General features: G+C 43.8%; 1 protein-coding gene across 3 annotated transcripts in view; it reads right to left on the minus strand.

Annotated features, from left to right (window-relative positions):
• The window catches only part of ANO3 (anoctamin 3), a 293,639-nt gene that overhangs the window by 118,200 nt on the left and 154,139 nt on the right, over positions 1-21,300 (minus strand). For all 3 annotated transcript variants that reach the window (XM_090032834.1, XM_090032833.1, XM_090032832.1), the window contains exon 5: positions 2,401-2,559. In XM_090032834.1, coding sequence (XP_089888960.1) covers positions 2,401-2,559 — 159 coding nt within the window. The remainder of the gene's footprint in view (positions 1-2,400; positions 2,560-21,300) is intronic.

Consider the following 21,300-nt stretch of genomic DNA (forward strand, 5'->3'; position numbering starts at 1 on the left):
CTCTCAGCCTTCACTTTTTTAGGCTGAAGAGTCCCAGGTCCCTTAGCCTTTCCTTGTATGTCTTGCCTTGCAAGTCTCTGATAATATGGGTGACTGTTCTCTGGACTCGCTCAAGCAATTACCACAACCTTGTTGAAGTGTGGTGCCCAGAACTGGACACAGTACTCCACCTCTGGTCTCACCAATGCTGAGTAAAGTAGAAGAATAATTTTGTTGGTTTTACTTGAGAGCCATCGATTGATTCATACCAGAGTATTATTTTTCCTGCTGGCTACAGCATCTCACTGACAGCTCATATCCATACTATGATCTACTATTACCCATAGGTCCCTTTCAGTCATGGTGCTGGTCAGTTTGCCACCACCAACCCTGTAGGTATGTTGGGGATTGTTTATCCCCAGGTGGAGCACTTTACATTTCTTGGTGTTGAACTTCATCTGGTTCCAATCTGCTCAATTTGCAAACCTGTATCTGCAGCCTGTCTTTGAGCATGACCATGCTCCCCCATAACTTGGTGTCATTCACGAACTTGGCCAGTGAGCTCTTCACCCCCTTATCCAAATCAACGATAAAGATGTTGAAAAGAACTGGACCAAGAACTGACCCTTGAGGGACACCACTGGCCACTTCTCAGCAGGATGATGCAGATCTGTTCATTAGAACTTTCTGGGTCCTACCCCAAAGCCAGCTTCCTAACCATCTAACTATTTCACACTTAAGCCTGCAATCCTCCAATTTTCCCATGAGAATATCATGGGATAGCATAACAGAGGCCTTTTGGAAGTCAAGGTTGATGGGATCAGGGTTGTTACCAGGAAGGGGGGGGGAGGGGCTGGCAGGTGTGCAGGTTAGAGAAGGGGATGTTGTCTCTCCAGGGGTGAGGGCATTGAAGGGCTAAAGATAGCCCCGTTAGGGTGGTGGAGCAAGGGAGTGAAGGAAAAGTGCAGAACAGGGGCTGGGATGAGTGGCTGGGCTTTCCCAGCCTGAGGGCTGTACTGAAGACATATACACATATTCCCAGGACCCAATCTAAAATTACACAGCCCACTTTAAGCCATGTGATCATAGATTAACTCCCTCGGGGGTCTGTCTGTGAGGGGGAGGTTGTCTATCTGCAGGGTGTGCTGTACAAAAGTTTGGGTTAGACTGGACACAGGTTAGACCTACATAGTTTACCTCCTAGATGAACTAAGGTTAGATCAGGCCAGCCATTGCCTGAACCAGCCTTACTGAATACCTGTACTGTTCGGCACTTATAACAGGCTAACCCTAGTTAGGCTTATCTAAGTGCAAGATCTCCAAGCGAGTGAACTAGGGTAGATGAGGTAGTCATTTTTTGCCTAATCAAACCTCCTATAATTCAGCACTTGGGTCAATTAGCCCCAGTTAGATCGATCTAAGTACAACATCTGTATGTACCCTATGATTACAGGACTTCAGGCATAGACTATTACATTTTCCTTTGCAACATATAGACATAACTTTAGTAAGGCTATGAACAAGGTCTTCATGAACAAAAGGCAAATAACAGTTTAGAATTGCTGCTAAGTATGGATTTTATCAGTACCTATAAATGAGAACTCTGCACTCACTGTTCCTTATAAAATGTTTCTTCAGTTTATAAAGATACTTAATACCTTGGGAAATGTATTCATTTTGACAAATATATTTTAACATATTAATTTCAAATGCAAATTAAGTTCCCATATTTAAAGCTAATTATAAGAGAAATATATTTTTTCTATTTAATTTTTTTTGATGAAGATCCTTATGCAATTATAAAACAGAACAGAGATGCAGCAAACCCTTTATTGTAAATATGAATATGCTATAGTTTCCCTCCATAGCTCTGCTACATGGTAAATTGACCAGCCTACTTGATTATTATTTACTGAATCATTTAAGTCTAGAAGGGACAGGTTAAAGTTAGTTGCTTTAAAACCGAGGTTCAGATTTAAAATGGAAATAACTATAAAATTCAGTGAAGATGCATTCAAGTGGGAACTAAAACTGACTGCATCTTTAAAATGTTCATCTTTTTGGGTAGATTAATTTAATACCAGGCATTATGTTGCAAGAGAAAATCCCTTTAAAAGACTAACCTTGTTATTTGCTGTGTGTTTGACAATTTAAAGAAACCTGGGAGATTTTGCAGTTCTGTGTGCAATAGGATATTGTTCTACTGGAGCAGTGACCGTTCTGACTTTAGAAATGAATGGACTAAGGCTCAGACTATTTTCAATGGGAATACTGCATCCTTAAAACTGGACAAACTCTTCATCGTTTGATGCATTAGAAACAATCATTAAAAATATATATTTTAAGATTATTCTTATAATTCAGTAGCTTGTTAGTAGTAAACTAAATGTCATGACATAGTAGATAAAGTATAATATATACCTCTCTTTCTAACATTAAACCTTCTGCCCTCAGGTTTTTCTCAAAAGTGCTCCTTTTTTCTACTTGTAGACTTGATTTTTTATAGACCAGGATGTAATCAATTCGCTTTTTACCATCTTTGAAGAAGAGACCTGATGATGCTATGGCATTCATTTCATTCTGAAAAACAAACAAGCAAAATTGGTTACAGACATAGTCACATGTAAGAAAAAACAAAACAAGCTCAATGCTTATTCCTGCCCAACAATCCTCCCTGTCTCATCTTCTACAGATGTTACAGCTCAGAAGAAAATATTCAAAACTTGCAGTGAGTTTACTCATGCACTTATCTGCTGGAGCTTGCCGAGAACCTGAAACAATAGCTCTGGAGGTATGAACTGCCTCATTCATTCAAATGAATACTAGCTCAGACACAAATGAGGGTGCTTTAAATATGAGCACCTCCTTCTGAGGAAAGAACAAATTACTTTGAACAAACCAAACAATTTTCCAAAAGAGTTCTAATCCCATCAGTCCACTGAAAGAGCAAGAGGTATTAGTAGGGTGACCACCTTGTCAAAATGGAAAGGCAGGATACATACCCACCTCTCCCTCTCCCCCTCTCTCTACCGGCATGGTGGGAAGAAGAGTCAAGCAGAGCAGGGGTGGATGAGGGATGACCTCTGTGGGCCCAAAGCTCCCACCCTGCTGCCTCTCTTCTGGAAGGTCTGCACTGACCTCATGCCGTCTGCTTGCCTGGCAGCAGTGAGGGCACAACTCCACATCACTGTTGTTGTCCCTGCTGCTGCTGGGTAGGCAGGGGGTGCCTCACCATTTAGGCAAACCCACAGTGGGCAGCCCTCATCCACCCCTGTGTACAAATCTGGGGGGTGGGGCAGGCATCACCCCAAGCACGCTCCCTCTCCAGAGGGTGCATGGAGCAGCAAGGAGCCAACCCCCATGCCATCCTCTGGATAAGCTGATCATGGCTACATCCTGCTCCACAGCCTGGCCCCTGGCCCCAGGCCCCATGAACTGCTCTGGCTGGGCAGTGCCCCCAGCTCCTACCACACTCCCTCCCTCACTGTGGTGGCCTCAGTCTGCCTCTGATAGACATACCTGCAGGGAACTGCTCTCCACGCTGCCCAGCTGTACTCCTGGCCATGCGCATGTGTGTGGGTGCATGCTTGCACATAACACCTCCTGCATCCCACTTCTGGCAGCCCCAAGCAGCCCCTTGCAGGCTGGAATGCTGTCAGCCTTCAAGGGGATACCTGCCATTTCCTGATCTCTGCAGGAAACTGAGAATTCAGGACAAATGCTGTCCCAGAGCCATGCAGCTCAGGACTGGGGCTTGAGGTTATGATTCTGGGACTGTCCTGCCCAGCTAGGGACAAGTGATCACCCTAGGTATCAGAGCAACATGTTTCAGGATTGCCTATGACCAAAAATCTACTTGTGATTGTTGTAGATATGCTCAGGGGATTCAGTTATTTTAGATTTCTCATTATAGGAATAGAAATACCTAGGACTTCTCTGTCTCAATTTTCCTTTTTTGATAATCAGAAATATCATCAGAATACACAGGACACTGCAAGAAGCTTTTCAAACTATCTGGTAAGCTTTCTTTATGCTTTGTATTATCAACTTAAATATTAAATTCCTGAAGAGCAATTTACAGGATATAATAGGTTGGGGGTTTTTGTTTTGTTTTTTTAATAAAAGTCTCAAAGAAGTACAAAAGCAGCAAACTGACTGAAGAAAGAGAAAAGGAAAGGTAAAGATTTGAGGTGTATATGTCTTCTTCAAATATTTTTTCTCCTCAGCTTTAAAGCTTAAAAGTATTTTACAGGTTATGTAGCCCTGGTCATCTGTAAAAAACAAATGCCCACAGTAATATAAAATACATAACATTTTAAATTTATATAAAGTACTGTATAAAGGGTACATTTATACAGGTATTATGTACTGTATAAAGGGATAAAGATATAGAGTATGGGAAGACATTCACTGAACCTGGTCTACAATCACACTGCTTATTTTAAACCATGTGATCATAGATTGGGTGTGGCTTGTGTACACAGTAGCAAGTGCTGGGAGCTCCACTGGGAACCCAATATAAGTAAGTCAAGGTGGGGGAGGGAGGAGGAGGGTCAGGTGGGAGTTAGGGGTGGGGGTAGTAGGTTACTAGGGGAGGAGCATTAGCAGATTGGAGGAAGTGTTTTCTGTGGTGGAGGGAGAGTTGGGGGCACTAAAAATAGGGTGGTGGGAGTGGGAAGAACACAGCCCAAGGCCTAGGGAATGTGGCTGGGCTTTCCCATAGATTCATAGACTGTAGACCACAGAAGAGACCACAATGGATCATGTCCAACCCTCTGCCTCTGGCAGGAAAGAGGACCAAGGTCAGATGACCCCAGCCAGGTGACTATCAAGCCTCCTCTTGAAGACCTCCAAGTTAGGTGATAGTACTACCTCTCTTGGAAGCCCATTCCAGATTCTGGCCACCCTTACTGTGAAACATTTCTTCCTAATGTCTAACCTAAATCTACTCTTTGCTAATTTGCACCCATTATTCCTAGTTACTTCCTGGGGTGCTCTAGTAAATAGTGCATCACCAATTTCCTGTTGTCCTCCCTTGATAAACTTATAGGTGGCTACAAGGTCTCCCTTCAGATGTCTCTTGTGAAGGCTGAAGAGATCCAGATCTCTCAACCTCCCCTCATAGGGTCTTTCACGGAGGTCACTAATCATGCGAGTGACCCTTCTCTGAACCCTCTCCAGATTCTCCATGTTCTTTCCCAGGCCCAGGGCTCCACTCCAAATGCGTATAGGGGTTGTCTAGGTCAGACTAACCCATTCCTGATCCAAGTTAGTTCTCCTCCTTAAATGAACTAATGGGGATTAGGCCCACCAATTTTTGACCTATTCATTGGCGATGTATAGGGAGTACACACGGGTGCACATGAACCCCCTGAGCTTGGCAGTACACCTCCTGCAAAAGGTGCCCTTGACACTGCTGGCAGCACCTGCGGGTGGTCACTGCTCACCACACCTCCCCTCACTATCAGCACCATTGGTGGTGTCTGCAGGTGGTCCCCAATCACTGCTGGCCACTGCCGACACTACCAGTAGAATCTGCAGGTGGCTGCCAGCTGGCACTTGCCCCTCCCCCCCACCAACAGCATTGTGGCTGCCTGCGGGAGCTCACAGCTCACCGCCACCACACTCCCACCACCAACAGTGCGGCCTGCCACCACCTGTGGGAGCTTGCCATGCCCCCCAGCCTCCGGGGGCACACAGAGTTCATGGTCCTATTTAACCTCCCTGAATGTCTGCACAGATTGGTGCTTAGATTGACCTAACCCTAGTTAGGACAATCTAAATGTAACATCTGCTTGTACCCTTATTGTTTAAAGGCAGGAAAACAGGACTAAGAGACCTGAAATGTGTTGCAGCTTACCCTGCTGAGATTCAGTACCAAAAATTATTTTTTAAACTTCCATATACTGCATACAATAAAAACTGTGGCTTTCATGAAAAACCATCCACTTGAGACATCTTCCGTCATTTAACTACAGATCCTTATCAACTGTAATATACAGTGGCTTAAAGCCTTTCCAAACTAACTGTTGTACATAATGGCTTATCTAGCTGCAGAATTTCTTGTCTAAAAATGACTGCCATGGAAAGATGATCGAGCAATTGGGTTTACTTTGAGATAAGCTATAACTTTTAACTACCGTTTTCAAACTTTTGCTATTCAGATAAATTTGAAAGATGATCTTAAATATCTCTTGGTTTGAAAAAACAACCTGGCAAGGAGGTTTTTTTTCCTTCAAAGCAAAATCAAAACATTGTTTTTCCTTAGTTCATCAAATGACACAAACAAAGATCACCATCTCTTTAGGACCAGTATTTAGATAAATTGGGTGTATTTCAATCCAGATTATAGTTTATTCTAAAATATGTTTTATAATCCAGGGCCAGGACAGGATATACAGTACTGATAATGGCTACATCTAAATCGCTTTATGAATTTAGCCATGTTTTTGATTCATCTGTTTCAACAAAATGTCTAAAATAAAAGTAAGAAAATTCTTTTACTTTTCACTTAACATAAACTAACCAAAGCTTGTGGTTGATACAATGTGTGTTGGAGGAGGGAAAAGGGGAAGAGAGGATACATTTCAGAAAGTATGGTTGGACTTACTCAAATAATATTCTTTGAAAGTAATTTATCTGTGTCAAACTCTACCCAGAGTAAATCACATGGCTCACTTAGTAGTATGATAGCAAAAAAAGATAATCTACTAAACAATGGGAAAAAGTGACAAAGTCAATTTAGAAAGAATGGATTACATAATTAAGAGAGGCAGTTTTCTATAACAGTAATATGCAAATTACAATATAATGAAGATAAATGTAAAGGGATATGGGTATAATTTTTGTCATATATTAAAATGAAACCAACAGGGTAAAACAGCTTCTTTCCCTTTTCATCAAACTTTTTGTTTAAAGCTTTCCACATTCTTTTTCATTTGAAAGATTTAACTTTTATTACAAATAAGTAAGCCAAACTATTTCTTCAAAACACAATGAAAATATTAATTCAAAATCTGAACTGAAAAACGCATTTCTCCTAGATTTTATGACTAACTTACCTTTTTGTGTGTCTTTGTTATTATCATTTAGTACCTGTGTTTTACTATTAGGCTAAATTAGTGGGGTGGGCCCACTTACTGCAAGATTGTCACTGTTTGTATTTTAGTGATGCATAATTACAGGACGATAAAACACCTGAGGTAAATACATGAGAATAAGCTGCTCAAGCTAAAGAACAGCTACTGCAATATAAACCAGTGATTTTTATTAAGTACCATTCCGACTATGAAACACAACAGTAAGGGGGTTGACCAACATTTTGACTGGAAAAAGAAGTACAAGTTTTTTTAAAGTGGATGTGACACAGCTTTAAAAAAAGGGAGGGGGGACCAGGTGGTAGAGATTATGACTAATATTGCTCAGATACACTGGACAGATAGTACTACAGCATAGGTCTTTGTAGCTCTACACTGGCTCTGCAAGGGTCGAACGTGCATGCCCCCCATAATGCTACAAAATTATTTTGAAAAAGGGACTTCTCCGTAGTGCTATATTTTGCACTGCTACATGTAATGCCTGCACCATCATGTGTAGTGCTATAAAAGTTCTTTTCAGACTCCCAGGACCTCATAGTGCTCAGTACTCCCTCCCTACTCCCCACCCAGGGGAAGAAGGAAGAAAGAAAGGCTGGCTTCCTGACAGCCTGCTGAGGAATGGGGCTGTGGGCCAGCCAGGATCAAGGGCTTCAGCTCTGCACATTGCAACAAGCTGTCAGAGAGCATCCTGCTACTCCAGTACCAGGGGAACAGCAGCTGTGCTTTCTGTGCTGATAGGGTTGGCCTATCGCTGACAGCTTGCCTGGTGGTCCTTCTTCCTTGGCAGCAGAAAGGGCAGGCTGTCAGTGACTGGGTTCACAGGCAGGCTTGCTGGAGAGCATGCCTATGCAGTAAATTGTAGCACTCCAGTGGGGGGCTCTGTATGTACGGATGTCCCTCATCACACTGTACTTATGTAGTGCTATATAGTGCCCAAGCACAAAATGCTACAATTGCACAACCATTCACGGCTTGATACTTATAAATGTAACTGTTTTATATTTTTTTCTTTTCTGTATAACTGCCGCGTGGAACTCTCACATTTATGTAACCTTGAAGTCTTAACCATTAATCAAAATAAGTGCTTGGTACTGTTCTCCGCTGGCACTGAGCCACATACCTGCACTCTGTAAATTTCACTTCTTATCTAAAAAGTGTCATTTCTGCAAAAACAAGACTTATGTAGAAAATCCGCCTAGTAAATACTATGTAAAAGAAACTATCCTATCCCTGTATGCTTAGCTTATATCATAGTTAGTGTCATCGAGGCAGTCCAACCACCATCTATAAAGAGGCAAAGAAGCAAGAAACGGCAGAGACAACAACTGGAAAACTCTGTAGGCCTAATCACCCTGCAGACCAGTTCTCAGCCTCCCCGTCTGGGCGTATCCCAGCGAAAACAAAGGCCTCGAAAACCCGACAATCGACAATCGACTCACCACGTTACAGTTTGTATTCTACATCCCATTTATGAGCTGTTGACCAGTTCTGGGACTTAAGGAGCAGGCAGCCGCACCTAGCATTAGACTAGTTCCAGTGTTGGAATGCAAGGGCTTGCTCTGGAACCCCGTGAACCAACAGACCCCCTTTGTATCCGGCATACTGTAAATGAAGAAACATCAGAGACTCCACTTCTCGATTGCCTCTCATTGTAGCTTAGACAGCATATCTACGCTCTCTATACTTATATTTACTACAACTTCATTCCAACCAGCCTCCCCTCTAATTTGTAAGAGGGTGAGGCCAGGTGAGTGAATAAAACCTTTTGTTTTACCTTATATCTGCTCTGTAATAACTTCTGCTACTAACATCCCCTCTCAATGAGCCGTTGACCAGTTCTGGAACTTAAGAAGCCGGCAGCCGCACCTAGCATTGGACTGGTTCCAGTGTTGGAACGCAAGGGCTAGCTCCAGAACCTCGTGAACCAACGAACATCCTATAGACTTATTACAAAGGAACTAACAACTTACTCTAAGTCGTCTACTTGTGCCAGCTCGGTGAACCTCGAGGGCAGTTATAAAGCTACCTCCAATCCCGCCCCACAAGCCGCGCGCTCCACAAAACCCACGGCTCCCCAAGCGGTGCCGGAATCGCAAGCCCGGCATTCCGCCACAATAAAGAGTAGACGTAGCATCAAACACCCCATGGTATAATAAGATAAACTAAGTTCAGGTTAACTCATTTCAAAACTATTAAGACTGTTAGAATAACATCAGTAACTCTGGAACAGAGGCATCTCATGGGTACTTTTTATGATCATCATAAAAAGTTTCCCTGTGGCACACAATACACTGTGCATATGCACAGAAACACATTACCATATAAGTTGAGTACAGACAGTCAATTGATTGAATTGATTCAATGTTTGAAGGTTAGTCTAAACTGAGTAAATTGAACCAATAAGCAAATGACCAAGCAATCAATTTTGATACTGGAAATGCAGCCAGATGCCTGCAGAGGCCCAGGACAGAAGCTGGAGGGTGTTAGAGCATGCCTCCCTGCTCGAATGGAGCAGATAGCTTGAGCCAAGGCTAGCCCATCCACTCTGCAAGGGTGGTGGGAGGTGCAAAGTATCCTGGGATGCTGGAGGACTGTGAGTTAATTTGAATCTGGAGGAAATTTAAATGTTTTGGGTCATTTTCTGCACATCTCACTTTTGCCTTCATGTCACCATTAAAGCACATTTCATTATAATGATGATGGTACACGAAATATAACATATACTGGAACCTTGGATGCAAAACACCATAGCAGTAAATCAAAACAATGCTCTAATAGCATAAGAGCATGCTGGATTTCTTCCCACTTTAGATAACATTGTATAAATAAAAATTAGGTTGTGAACTGTTTGGATTTTTGGTTGTTGACTGTGACGTTCTGAAAATGTCTTTAAGCTTTATATGTCCCGGGAATGTATTTAAAAGAAAAAAGCAAATCAAATAAAATTACTGTAGAAAGCTTTTATTTTCAAATGCTATAAAGGTGGAAGAGGACAGAGGGCTTGACTCAAATCTGTCAAAATCACTTGCTTTTGCTTTCCATTTTGCTAGATGAACAGCAGGTAAAAAGTGGCTTCAATCTAGGCAGTGTGCATCTCGAAGGGACTAGCAAAACATTGCAGTAAAGAAAGGTTGGTGAATAGTAGTTTACCAAATACTGGCTTGAGAGAGGAGAGGAAAGGACAAAACTATATGGGTTTAAACTTAGCAATTGATTTGAGAAGTAGATGAAAGAAAATATCAAAATGTTTGATTTTCTATTTTCAAAATAAAATGTTTTGACTTCACATTTTTAAAATTGATTTAATTAACAGTTTAAAAAGGGAACAAATTGCAATATTTTTTTCTCCTTCAATTTTTAGATTTGTTCAGTCAATTGAAAGACACATTCTTCTCATTGTTCCAATCCTAACATATTTTTAATAAGCAATGCTGTAAAAGCCCCCCCAAAAACATTAAGACTCTTTTCTTAATATACACTTTCATATGAAGCATCTAGTAGCATGCAGAATACATTTCAAATATATCTCATTTCTGATATTAAATGACTTTTTTATCCTCAAATAATGATTCTTTTCATGTAATCTGTATAATTTCTGAATTAACAAATAATGACCTCCATTTTTCACTGAAGGTAATACTAAGAACGTGCTGCAACATGGGCATGTCCAGACAAGCACGGTTGTGCAGTATGTGATGCTGCAAACTCATTTGCAGCACCACGTACTGCACAGTCTGGTGTTCTCTGCGCTGCAAGGGCATGCTGCCTGAGCATGTGTTGCACTGGGTTTTTTCCCGCTGCAGGTTTGATTGGGCCCCTGGATGTGCAGGGGTCAACAAAAAATGTGGAAAAAAACCCAATGCAATGCATACTTGGCCAGCACACACTGTTGAAACGTGGAACCGGGTGTCCCAGAGCTGTGCTACGGCTGCCTGCCAGGCTCCGTGTGGCAGAACATGAGCCTTCAGTGTGATGCTACAAATAGTAAAGGGAGCAAAACGCTGGCTTGCATCCATAGATGCTTCTCAAGCAAAACCTGGGACGTCATTCTCCTATTGTACTCGGCCTTGGTGAGACCGCGGCTGGAGTACTGCATCCAGTTTTGGGTTCCACAATTCAAAAAGGATGTGGAGAAGCTTGGGAGAGTCCAGACAAGAGCCACATGCATGATCAGAGGTCAGGAAAACAGAACTTACGAGAGCCATGGGGGTCTTTAGCCTGGAAAAGCGTAGGCTCAGGGGTGATCTGATGGCCGCCTATAAGTTTATCAGGGGTGACCACCAGGATCTGGGGGAACGTTTGTTCACCAGAGCACCCCAAGGGATGATGAGGTCGAACAGTTATAAACTCCTGCAAGACAGTTTCAGGCTGGACATAAGGAAGAATTTCTTTACTGTCCAACCCCCAAGGTTTGGAACAGCCTGCCATTGGCAGTGGTGCAATCACCTACATTGAATGCCTTCAAGAGCAAATTGGATGCTTATCTTGCTGGGATCCTATGACCCCAGCTGACTTCCTGCCTCTCGGGTAGGGGGCTGGACTTGATGATCTTCTGAGGTCTCTTCCAGCCCTAATGACTTTGAAATAAATTGCCATGGCTGCAGCCCCAGAAGGCCCCCAGACCCCCAGCTTCCAAACCCCACCTGGGGCACCTTGCAATGCACCAAAGCACATGTAGCATAGGTGTTCCCTGGGGCCAAGTAGTGGCAGTGCAAGGTGCGCTGCTGCCACTTGTCCTCAGGAACCCAACGTTCACACATGTCTGGATGTGCCCATAGTGTTCATTAAAGAATATCACTGAGAAAAAAAGGATGGGCCATTTGCCTTTTACTTATATAAAAGAAAGATGGTTAAAAAAAAAGACACACTGCCAAATCCTCTGACATGCTTCCCTTACAGTTTTAGAACACAACATTGCCTGAATTGACATACAAGTTAATATTCTGGACCACTTTACAATTTTATGAATTTATAAAATTATCAAATTAATTTTAAGGGTGAACAGATTGAAGTGCAGGAAGGTTATTTCCCCAACATCACATAGCAAAACAGAAGGAAAACTAAGATCTGAACATGCTCCTCTTATTGTGTAGGGTCTTTTTCACTTGAGCATTGTTGCTGTTTTGCCAAAGTGTAAGTCTACAGAAAACCTTTTACTAGTAGAAAATCTGAGTAATTGGTCAGATTCACCCCAAGGGTAGGTAGATGATTTATGTTATTCGTACAAATTGACTCAAACCAGAGGCCCTCAAGGAGTAATTTAGAGATCAAGCATGCCAAAGAGATTTGCTGAATCAGTGCAGCCTTGGTCAGCTGGTTCTGACTCCACATTTACTTGTGTAAAACTTAAAGAATGAATAGCAAACCAGGCCTTTAGTATGATGTGCATTCAGGCAAACATGCATCTATTACTGATGTACTATGTTGGACTAACAGAAAGTCCTCTTTCTGAACAGAATGGGAAAAATAGCATTTGAAATAGGTACATTTTATAAAATCTTGACTCTCACCTCTAACCTCCTGCCCTCCCACCCTGGGCAAGTATCTTCCATTTAGTGTAGAGGATAGATATAAAAAGCAATGATTCAGTCTTCTCACCAACCCCTCCCTTAGTCCTGCAGTCTCTCTCAAACAGTCTCTCACTTATAACCTCACTTGCTCCTCCACAGAAATGCACTTAAAAATTATATGTTCTGGATGAGGATGAGTAACAGTGCCTGGTCAGAGGAGGGTCCTACATGGAGAATTTGTACCTGGTACTTGGATGGGTGGCTCCTCAACCTCCTTCAAGGAGGTAAGGGGACAACAGGGAGCTGGGGGTTGTGTGCTGGACAGCCAATTCGGGATGGCCCCCAGCTGGCTGAGCAGTGCAATGGCCAGCAGACTGGGAGGCATGCTCCAGTATCCCTGGCCTCTGACCTGAGCCATTGCAGGTATCTGGCCACATTTTGGGATTCAAAAGTTCAACATCAATTCACTTTATGCAGCTTTGATAAACCTGTGAAGATTGAATGAATTACTTCTTTGGCTTTTTAACTGTCTTTACTTGCCAAAAATATAACATATGTCTATAGAGACTTGAAAAATCTGAAATAGTGCAAAATTCATTTTGCAGAAGTTTGCAACTGGTAGTATTTACACCCATAATCCACTGGCCCATTTTCACTAGGAAACAGATCTTTCAGGCTAGCAAAAGTGTGACATACATTTCAACAACTGTTCGAGCTATGGATTAAAACAAGAAAAAGTAAACAGTGTTTTCATTTTCCAGCCTAATCTGGTATATGTTTCCTATTATTTACCCTAGGGTTTTAGCTAGGGTTTTTTGTTTGCTTATTTGGTTGATTGGTTGGTTTGTTGATTTTATTTTATATACATCTCTTTCAGCTCTCATTGTGGAGCTTACTTAGCATGTTATATCATGCCTGCAAAGTTAGCACACCTGTTTTCAGCAGGTCTCTACAGTAAAGAGTGTTGATTTACATGTCACATGCTGTATGCTGATGAAAGTTGTACTTAGAAGTTGTCTCTCTCTGTCTTTTCCCCCATTCTCTTTCTCTCGCTTTCCTTATATTCTATTTGAACCATTTTTATTAATCTTCCTACTGGAGAATCAAGTCCTAGCCCATATGGCAGAAATCTCTTGGGCTGGTAATTAGTATTTATTAAGCATGTAAATCTCCATTGTTTACTTATATGACACTTTTTTTTTGTACTGGACGCTAAATTCCAGTAGCTTTTACTGATTAATTATATAGATTGATTAGAAGTTGGCATGAGTCAAGGATAATTGAAAATGTTTAAGTGGAATTTAGGTCCCATTGAAAAAAAGACACCAGGGCTAGGGAAAGACATTTAAAAACCGGAGCCTGAATTGATTCAATCTTTGCAGGTTAGTGTCACCTGCCTAGGTTGAACTGATTTGCAAGTGCACAGACCTTCCCTGTTGCCTGATGAAATGCAGGCACATGCCTGCAGTTGCTCAGGCCAGGAGCTGGGGGTGAGGAAGTGGACACTAGAACATGCCCTCAGCTGCAGGGAAGCTGTGGTGGGGAAGGTGGGGGGTGCGTGGCCAGCCAAGACAGTAGCCTGGACTGAGCTGGCCATGGAAGGGTTTAATTTCCCCTTCCCTGGCCCACCAGCAGAGACCCAAGCCAGGGTCTGCTGGGTGCTCCCCTGTCGTTGCTGCAGTGGAGGAGCCAGGCACAGCCAAACACTGGCTAGCATGGCTTCCTGAGGCAGAGGGGGTGTGGAGGGGGGTATTCCCCTCTCTGTCCCCTCTGCCTCAGGGGGACTACAGCTGGGATCTGGCCACCCCAGCCGCTGCTGCTCTCTTTCTGCTTGGGGCAAGCAGCAGAATAAACCCTCTCTTGACCCCTCTGCTGAATACCGGAGGGAGGAGGGAATAATCCTCCTCCCTGCCTCCTGACTAAGGGGCCCTGATGGCTGGCCTGTGGCCACATCCCCACCGAGCTGTGGGAGTGGTGAGGGCGCAGAGCTCTGGATGGGAGCAGCAGACCCTGCCACAGTGTTCAGGGAGTGTAAGCCTTCTCACTTGCTGTTCCCATGGCCGGGTGCAGGTGGTGACAGAGGCCAGCCAGCAGGGCCCGTTAGGCAGGGGCAGGGAGTGGGGTTATTCCCCCCTCTGCCCCTGGGGGACAGCGGCAGGGTCTGCCCGTCTCAAGTGCTGCCACTGCCACTCATTCTGGGCCTGGGGCATGTGGCAGAATAAGCTCCCTCCTGCCCTGCTCCCTCCAGTGTTGAATGATACTACATTTCAACAGGTTTATCTCAAACTCGTTTTGTCCATTTTGAAGCTGGTTTATGTGCACTGAATTTATATTCTATTACAGGTTTAAACCAGTTTCTGATCACTTAAAGCAGTTTATGTGTAATGTCTGTCCTTAGCCCAAAGAAATGCCTTAAAAGAGCAACCCATGTAATGACTGTTTTAGGAGGAAAAAATGGTACTATGTTTTTAGACATTTTTACTGCAAGAAATCATATATAAAAAACATGATCATTTTTGCAGCAGGTCTATTAAGCTTCCTTCCTTTTCTATTTTCATGGAACGTTGATCAAGTTAAGTATCAAGGATGTTATATATCCAACGGGCTGAATACTCTCAATGGTGTGGTAATCAGCAGCTTGCCAGAGACTCTTAGCTTAGGAATCACAATACTATATGTAGTATTATACTGTCATGAACTTCATTTAGCGTCTTTCCTTCTGTATTATGACACTGAGGGTATTTTCACTGTCAATTCACAGACTATTTAGAACCAAACAATTGCTTAGCAGTAGCTTTTCTAGTCTTCCCTTACAATTGAATAATGCTTAGATAAAATGCTGGAAGCCCAATCCCTAGAGACATTTAAGAAGTCAGGCTGCACAAAGGTCTAGAAAATATACTGCATACAAAACAACTAGATAGCGAAAGGAAAAATATTGCCAATTACTTTAGGTTATGACATATCACCTCAGTAGTCACAACATAATATCACTGACAGCAATCATTAAAACACACACAACACAAGTCAGGTCTTCCAACATTTTCAAGCTTTCCAATAAAAGCCAGAAATATATTCTTAAATATATTAATAGAGCTCATTTTCAGATAGCATAACTCCACAAGATTCAGCTATCAATAGAAACAGCAAATATTGCAAGAAGAGATAAAACAAGACTTGGTAATATTGCCAACTTCCCTTGTTTTTCTTCTGGTGCTTTTATATATGTTACAATATTTGATTTTTAATAACCATTTCCAAGGCACGTAAGGGAAGCAATCAACTTTGAAGGGATTTCTTCTTTTCTGCAGACTGTTTATTTATACCATTAAATTCTCTTTACTAGGATAAATCCGGATCAAACACAAGCATCTATAATTATGGTGTGTTAAAAAACCTATATCCAAAGGACTTACGTGCACATGTATTTTAGGGCACTATAGAGCAATACTGAATCGCAGATAAGTTACTAAATTAGCTAGTTTTATGCTGGAACAATATGCTAGGCCAATGGTTTTCAATCTGTGGTCTGTGGACCCCCAGGGGTCCACAAAAATGACTATGATCAATCAAAAGTATTTAAATACCCACACTTACAATTCAAAGAGATCTGCACCTCTATTCAAAATTGCCAAAGGGGTTCGCATCACCATTCAAACATTTTTAGGGGTCTGTAAATGAAAAATGTCTGGAAACTAGTGCACTAGGCTAGTAAGTAAAATACATTTACTTGGTAAAATAGCTGGGAAATTTTTTTTTACTTCACTCAGGGGCTTTGAAAGGAAACATATTGTAAAACATTACTTTTTGCTTTAAGAGGGATTTTCTGACCCAGGACAAGAACAACTTTTTAAAGAAGCATCAGTTTCTACATTAGCAACTTAGGCATTTTGCAAAATATGCATTTTGCTTAACTTTAAGACAGTCAGTAATACTTCTGAAGCCAACTAGTATTAGGAAAATACTTGAAATTAGGTGCACTTTTACTGTTGGTGGAATGTGGAATTCAATTCATAGTTTCTGTAGAGCTTAGATATACAGGTTCTATGTATAAGTGATAGGCAGGTGATCCAGGCTGACCTGGACAAGCTCAGCAAATGGGCGGACGAGAACCTGATGGTGTTTAACACCGAAAAATGCAAGGTTCTCTGCCTTGGGAGGAAAAACCTGCAGCATCCTTATAGGCTCGGCAGTGCTACGTTGGATAGCACTACAGAAGAAAGAGACTTGGGGGTCATCATTGACCACAAGATGAACATGAGCCTGCAATGCGATGCTGCAGCTAGTAAAGTGACCAAAATGCTGGCTTGCATCCATAGATGCTTCTCAAGCAAAACCGGGATGTCATTCTCCTATTGTACTCGGCCTTGGTGAGACCGCGGCTGGAGTACTGCATCCAGTTTTGGGTTCCACAATTCAAAAAGGATGTGGAGAAGCTTGAGAGAGTCCAGAGGAGAGCCACGCGCATGATCAGAGGTCAGGAAAACAGATCTTACGATGACAGGCTGAGAGCCATGGGACTCTTTAGCCTGGAAAAACGCAGGCTCAGGGGTGATCTGATGGCCACCTATAAGTTTATCAGGGGTGACCACCAGGATCTGGGGGAACGTTTGTTCACCAGAGCGCCCCAAGGGATGATGAGGTCGAACGGTCACAAACTCCTGCAAGACAGTTTCAGGCTGGACATAAGGAAGAATTTCTTTACTGTCCGAGCCCCCAAGGTCTGGAACAGTCTGCCAGCAGAGGTGGTTCAAGCACCTACATTGAACACCTTCAAGAGTAAATTGGATGCTTATCTTGCTGGGATCCTAAGACCCCAGCTGACTTCCTGCCCTTTGGGCAGGGGGCTGGACTCATTGATCTCCCAAGGTCCCTTCCAGCCCTAATGTCTATGAAATCTATGAAAAGCAGGGCGGGAAGTCCAAAACTCTTCACAAGACAGGATCATCCCTGTATAAACGAGATCTCTAAACCGGGGTGAGCAAAATCTGGCCCACCAACTGGATCCTACCCCTCAGGCCATTCTATCTGGCCCATGGGGCCCCCTAAAAAAATTTAGAAAATTAATATTTATCTGCCCCTGGCTGCCTGTCAAAGATGACAGGAGCCAGGGCAGTAGGACCCAGGGGGAGCTGGCAGCAGAACTGAACAGCCACAGCAGCAAGTCTGGCCTGGCCCTGCTCCCCCTCCAGGCCCTCCCAACCCGGGCAACAGCCGGAAGCCTCTGCCTAACAGGGGCTTCTGGGCTGGGAGTGTTCCTGCCTCCCTGTGCTGAGGGAAATACAGATAAGGAGTGGGGAGGGGGGAAGGAGGCTATCACCCCAGTCTACAGGGCCAGCTAGGCCAGGTCCTGTGCTCCTGGTGTTACAGCTGGGGACAACATGGTGCCGGAGTGACTGGTTGGTGGGGGACCAAGTAGGGAAAAGGCTGTGGCAGGTAGTGGGAAGGAGCAGTTAGTGGGCACACAGAATGCAGTGACAGCTGGGTGGGGATACAGGGCCCACACTGCTGCACCGGGGCCAGCGCTGGCGAGGCCCAGAGTGGGGAGCAGGAGCATGGGACTGGGATGGCAGGGGCTCTATGGAGCTGGGATAGCTCCCTCCTTTCTCTGCTTCAGAAGTGAACCCTGGTTCCATAGATGTCCTGCCAGCCCAGCCTCATGCTCCCACCTGTCCATCACTGAGCTCTGCATGCCCGCTTGCTGCCCCTTCCCCCCGCCTGCCACATCCCTTTCCCCACTCCCTCCACCTGTCAGGCTGCCTGGCCAGGCACTCTAGCACCACATGGTTCCCAGTGGCAGTGCCAGGACTGCAGGAGCAGCTGAGAGGTGATGCCTGAGTGGCCAGTGTGGGAGGGAAGAGAAGCGGCAGGAGAAGGGCAGCAATGGTAATGAGCAGGAGCACAGGGCTCGCAGCAATGCCCGGGGGCCAGGAGCGACAGAAGCATGGAACCCGGGCTTGCAGTAGCACTTGCGGGGGGGCGGGGAAGGCTTTGCCTGCTGTGAGGGGGGGCAGGCTGTGTGTAAACCCTTCCCCGCTCCACACAACCTCAACCTTCCTCAGCCACCTCCCTCCACCACACACTCAGCCCCACACACCTATCCACCCCCACACAAATCCCATACACACACCCTCCCCCACACCCCACATACCCACAGACCTATACCCACCCATACCCTCGCACAGTATACAAGAATAAGATTTCATTTTAGGATAGTATACTATCACCTTTGTGTACAATACACAAACACATGTAAATTAGGACAAAATATTTTTGGAAATGAAATTAGTGAATGTTGTAGTGCATGCCTGATTTTTAGAATATAATTTGTTATTTTTCTGGTTCAGAGATGGCAAACCCCCTTGCTGAAAGGAGTAATTCCAGGGGGAATGGAGAGGGACTTCTGGTGGCAGAGATCAGGGGTTGGGAGCATGATTTTCAGTCCCAAGATGGTGATGGGGGGGGGAACATGTTAAGGGGTGGGGCTACCATGCGGCTCTCCATGGCTTGCCAAAACTCAGTAAGCAGCCCTCCACTCAAAATAATTACCTGCCTTTGCTCTAAACCATCTCATTCAGATGTTTGCTTAACTTATATAATCTATTTGGTGCTTAACCAGCCTCCTAATTCCAAAGTCCATCCTACATTTCTTTGCTGTAATTTTTAAACTATTACTTCTTGTCCTGCCCTCTTCATAAATATATGTATGGAGGCAAAATTTGTTCCTTAAAATAATGATTTCTCCAGCACAGAAGTTTGTACAAGGTAAGCACTTTACTATACATTGAAACATGGGGCCTACTCCTGCTACTATTGAACATGACTAATATATTTATTGTTCAGCCCAAATGTTTAGGTATGAGCTTGTTCCCTATATTATAAACATTGAATTGTGGTGAAAGTCAAAGTAGAGAGTTCACTCAAAACACTACTAAAGATTGTCACTAACTAAATTAGTCATAAATTTAATTCCTAACTTAACCTCCTTAGACTAGATGCTTTATTGCATTCAATGACACTGCTCTGTACTGTAATCCAGGTAACTATTTTAAATTACTTTCAGCTATATCGTGGTTTCATAGTTTCTTAGTAGCTAGGGTCAGGAGGGACCTGAACAGATCATCTAGCCTGACTCCCACCACAGGCAGGAATGAATGCTGTGTTAACAAGACCCCAGACAGGTGATCATCCAACCTGCTCTTGAATTTGCCCAAGGTAGGGGTGAGGACCACTTCCCTGGGAAGTTGGTTCCAGATTCTGACCACCCTAACTGTAAAAAATTGCCCCACTGCTCACATCTCACCAGCTTAAGTACAACCCATCCACCACTACTCTCTGGGTGCGCCCCATCAGTCAATTTTTTACCCATCCAACTGTGTAGGCATCAATGCCACCATCACTTAATTTATTGATGAGGATGGGGTGAGAGATAGTGTCAAAGGCCTTCTTAAAGTCTAGAAAGACTATGTCCACAGTGACACCATCATCCAAGGATTTAGTCACCTGGTCATAAAAGGCAACCAGGTTGGTCAGGCAGGACCTGCCTTTGATGAACCTATGCTGATTGCCCCTGAGCATGATATCCCCTCTTGGCCCCCGACAAATGTGCTCCTTGATGATTCTCTCCAAGATCTTCCCGAGCACCGAGGTGAGGCTTATGGGCCTATAGTTACTTGGGTCCTCCCTCCTCCCTTCTTGAAAATTGGGACCACATTAGCCAGTTTCCAATACTCTGGCACCTGGCCAGATAACCACGAACGCTCATACAGCCAGGCCAAAGGGTCCGTGATGACCCCTGCCAGCTCCCTCAACACCCTTGGGTGGAGGGCATCTGGACCGGCAGATTTAAAAATGTTTAGCCCTTTCAGAAGATCCCTAACTACATCTGTGCTGACTGAAGGCCTGACAGAGCTATCCCTGAGATTGTCCCTACCTCTGGTAGGTGGGATGTCCTGGTCCCTGTTCAAGAAAACTGAGGCAAAGAAACTGTTAAAAATATCAGCTTTCTTGTCTGGCATAGCCACAAGATTAACGTTTGTGTCTTTCAGGGGCCCTACAATGCCTGGTGCCTGTAACTGTTTTATTTATTTATTTTCTCTGTATAACTGCTGCGCGGCACTCTCACATTTATGTAACCTTGAAGTCTTGACTGTTAATCAAAATGAGCGCTTTATACTTTTCTCTGCTGGCATTAAGCTACACATGCACATTCTGTAAATTTCATTTCTTATCTAGAAGTGTCATTTTTGCAGAAATGAAACTTACGTAGAAAATCTACCTAGCAATTACTGTGTAAAAGAAACTATCCTATCCCTGTATGCTTAGCTTATATCATAGTTAGTGTCACAGAGGCAGTCCAACCAACATCTATAAAAGAGGCAAAGAGGCAGGAAGTAGCAGAGATGACAACAGGACGATCCTGTAGGCCTGATCACCCTGCAGCCAGTTCTCAGCCTCCCCGCCTGGGCGTATCCCAGCGAAAACCAAGGCCTCGAAAATCCAACAATCGACAATGATTCACCGTGTTACAGTTTTGTATTCATCATCCCATTTATGAGCTGTTGACCAGTTCTGGGACTTAAGGAGCAGGCAGCTGCACCTAGCATTGGACTGGTTCCAGCATTGGAACGCAAGGGCTTGCTCTGGAACCCCGTGAACCAAGAGACCCCCTTTGTATCCGGCATACTGTAACTGAAGAAACATCAGAGACTCCA

The sequence above is a fragment of the Crocodylus siamensis genome, chromosome 2 (assembly GCF_052110815.1).
Source record: "Crocodylus siamensis isolate JL-2025a chromosome 2, ASM5211081v1, whole genome shotgun sequence".
Lineage (NCBI taxonomy): Eukaryota > Metazoa > Chordata > Crocodylia > Crocodylidae > Crocodylus > Crocodylus siamensis.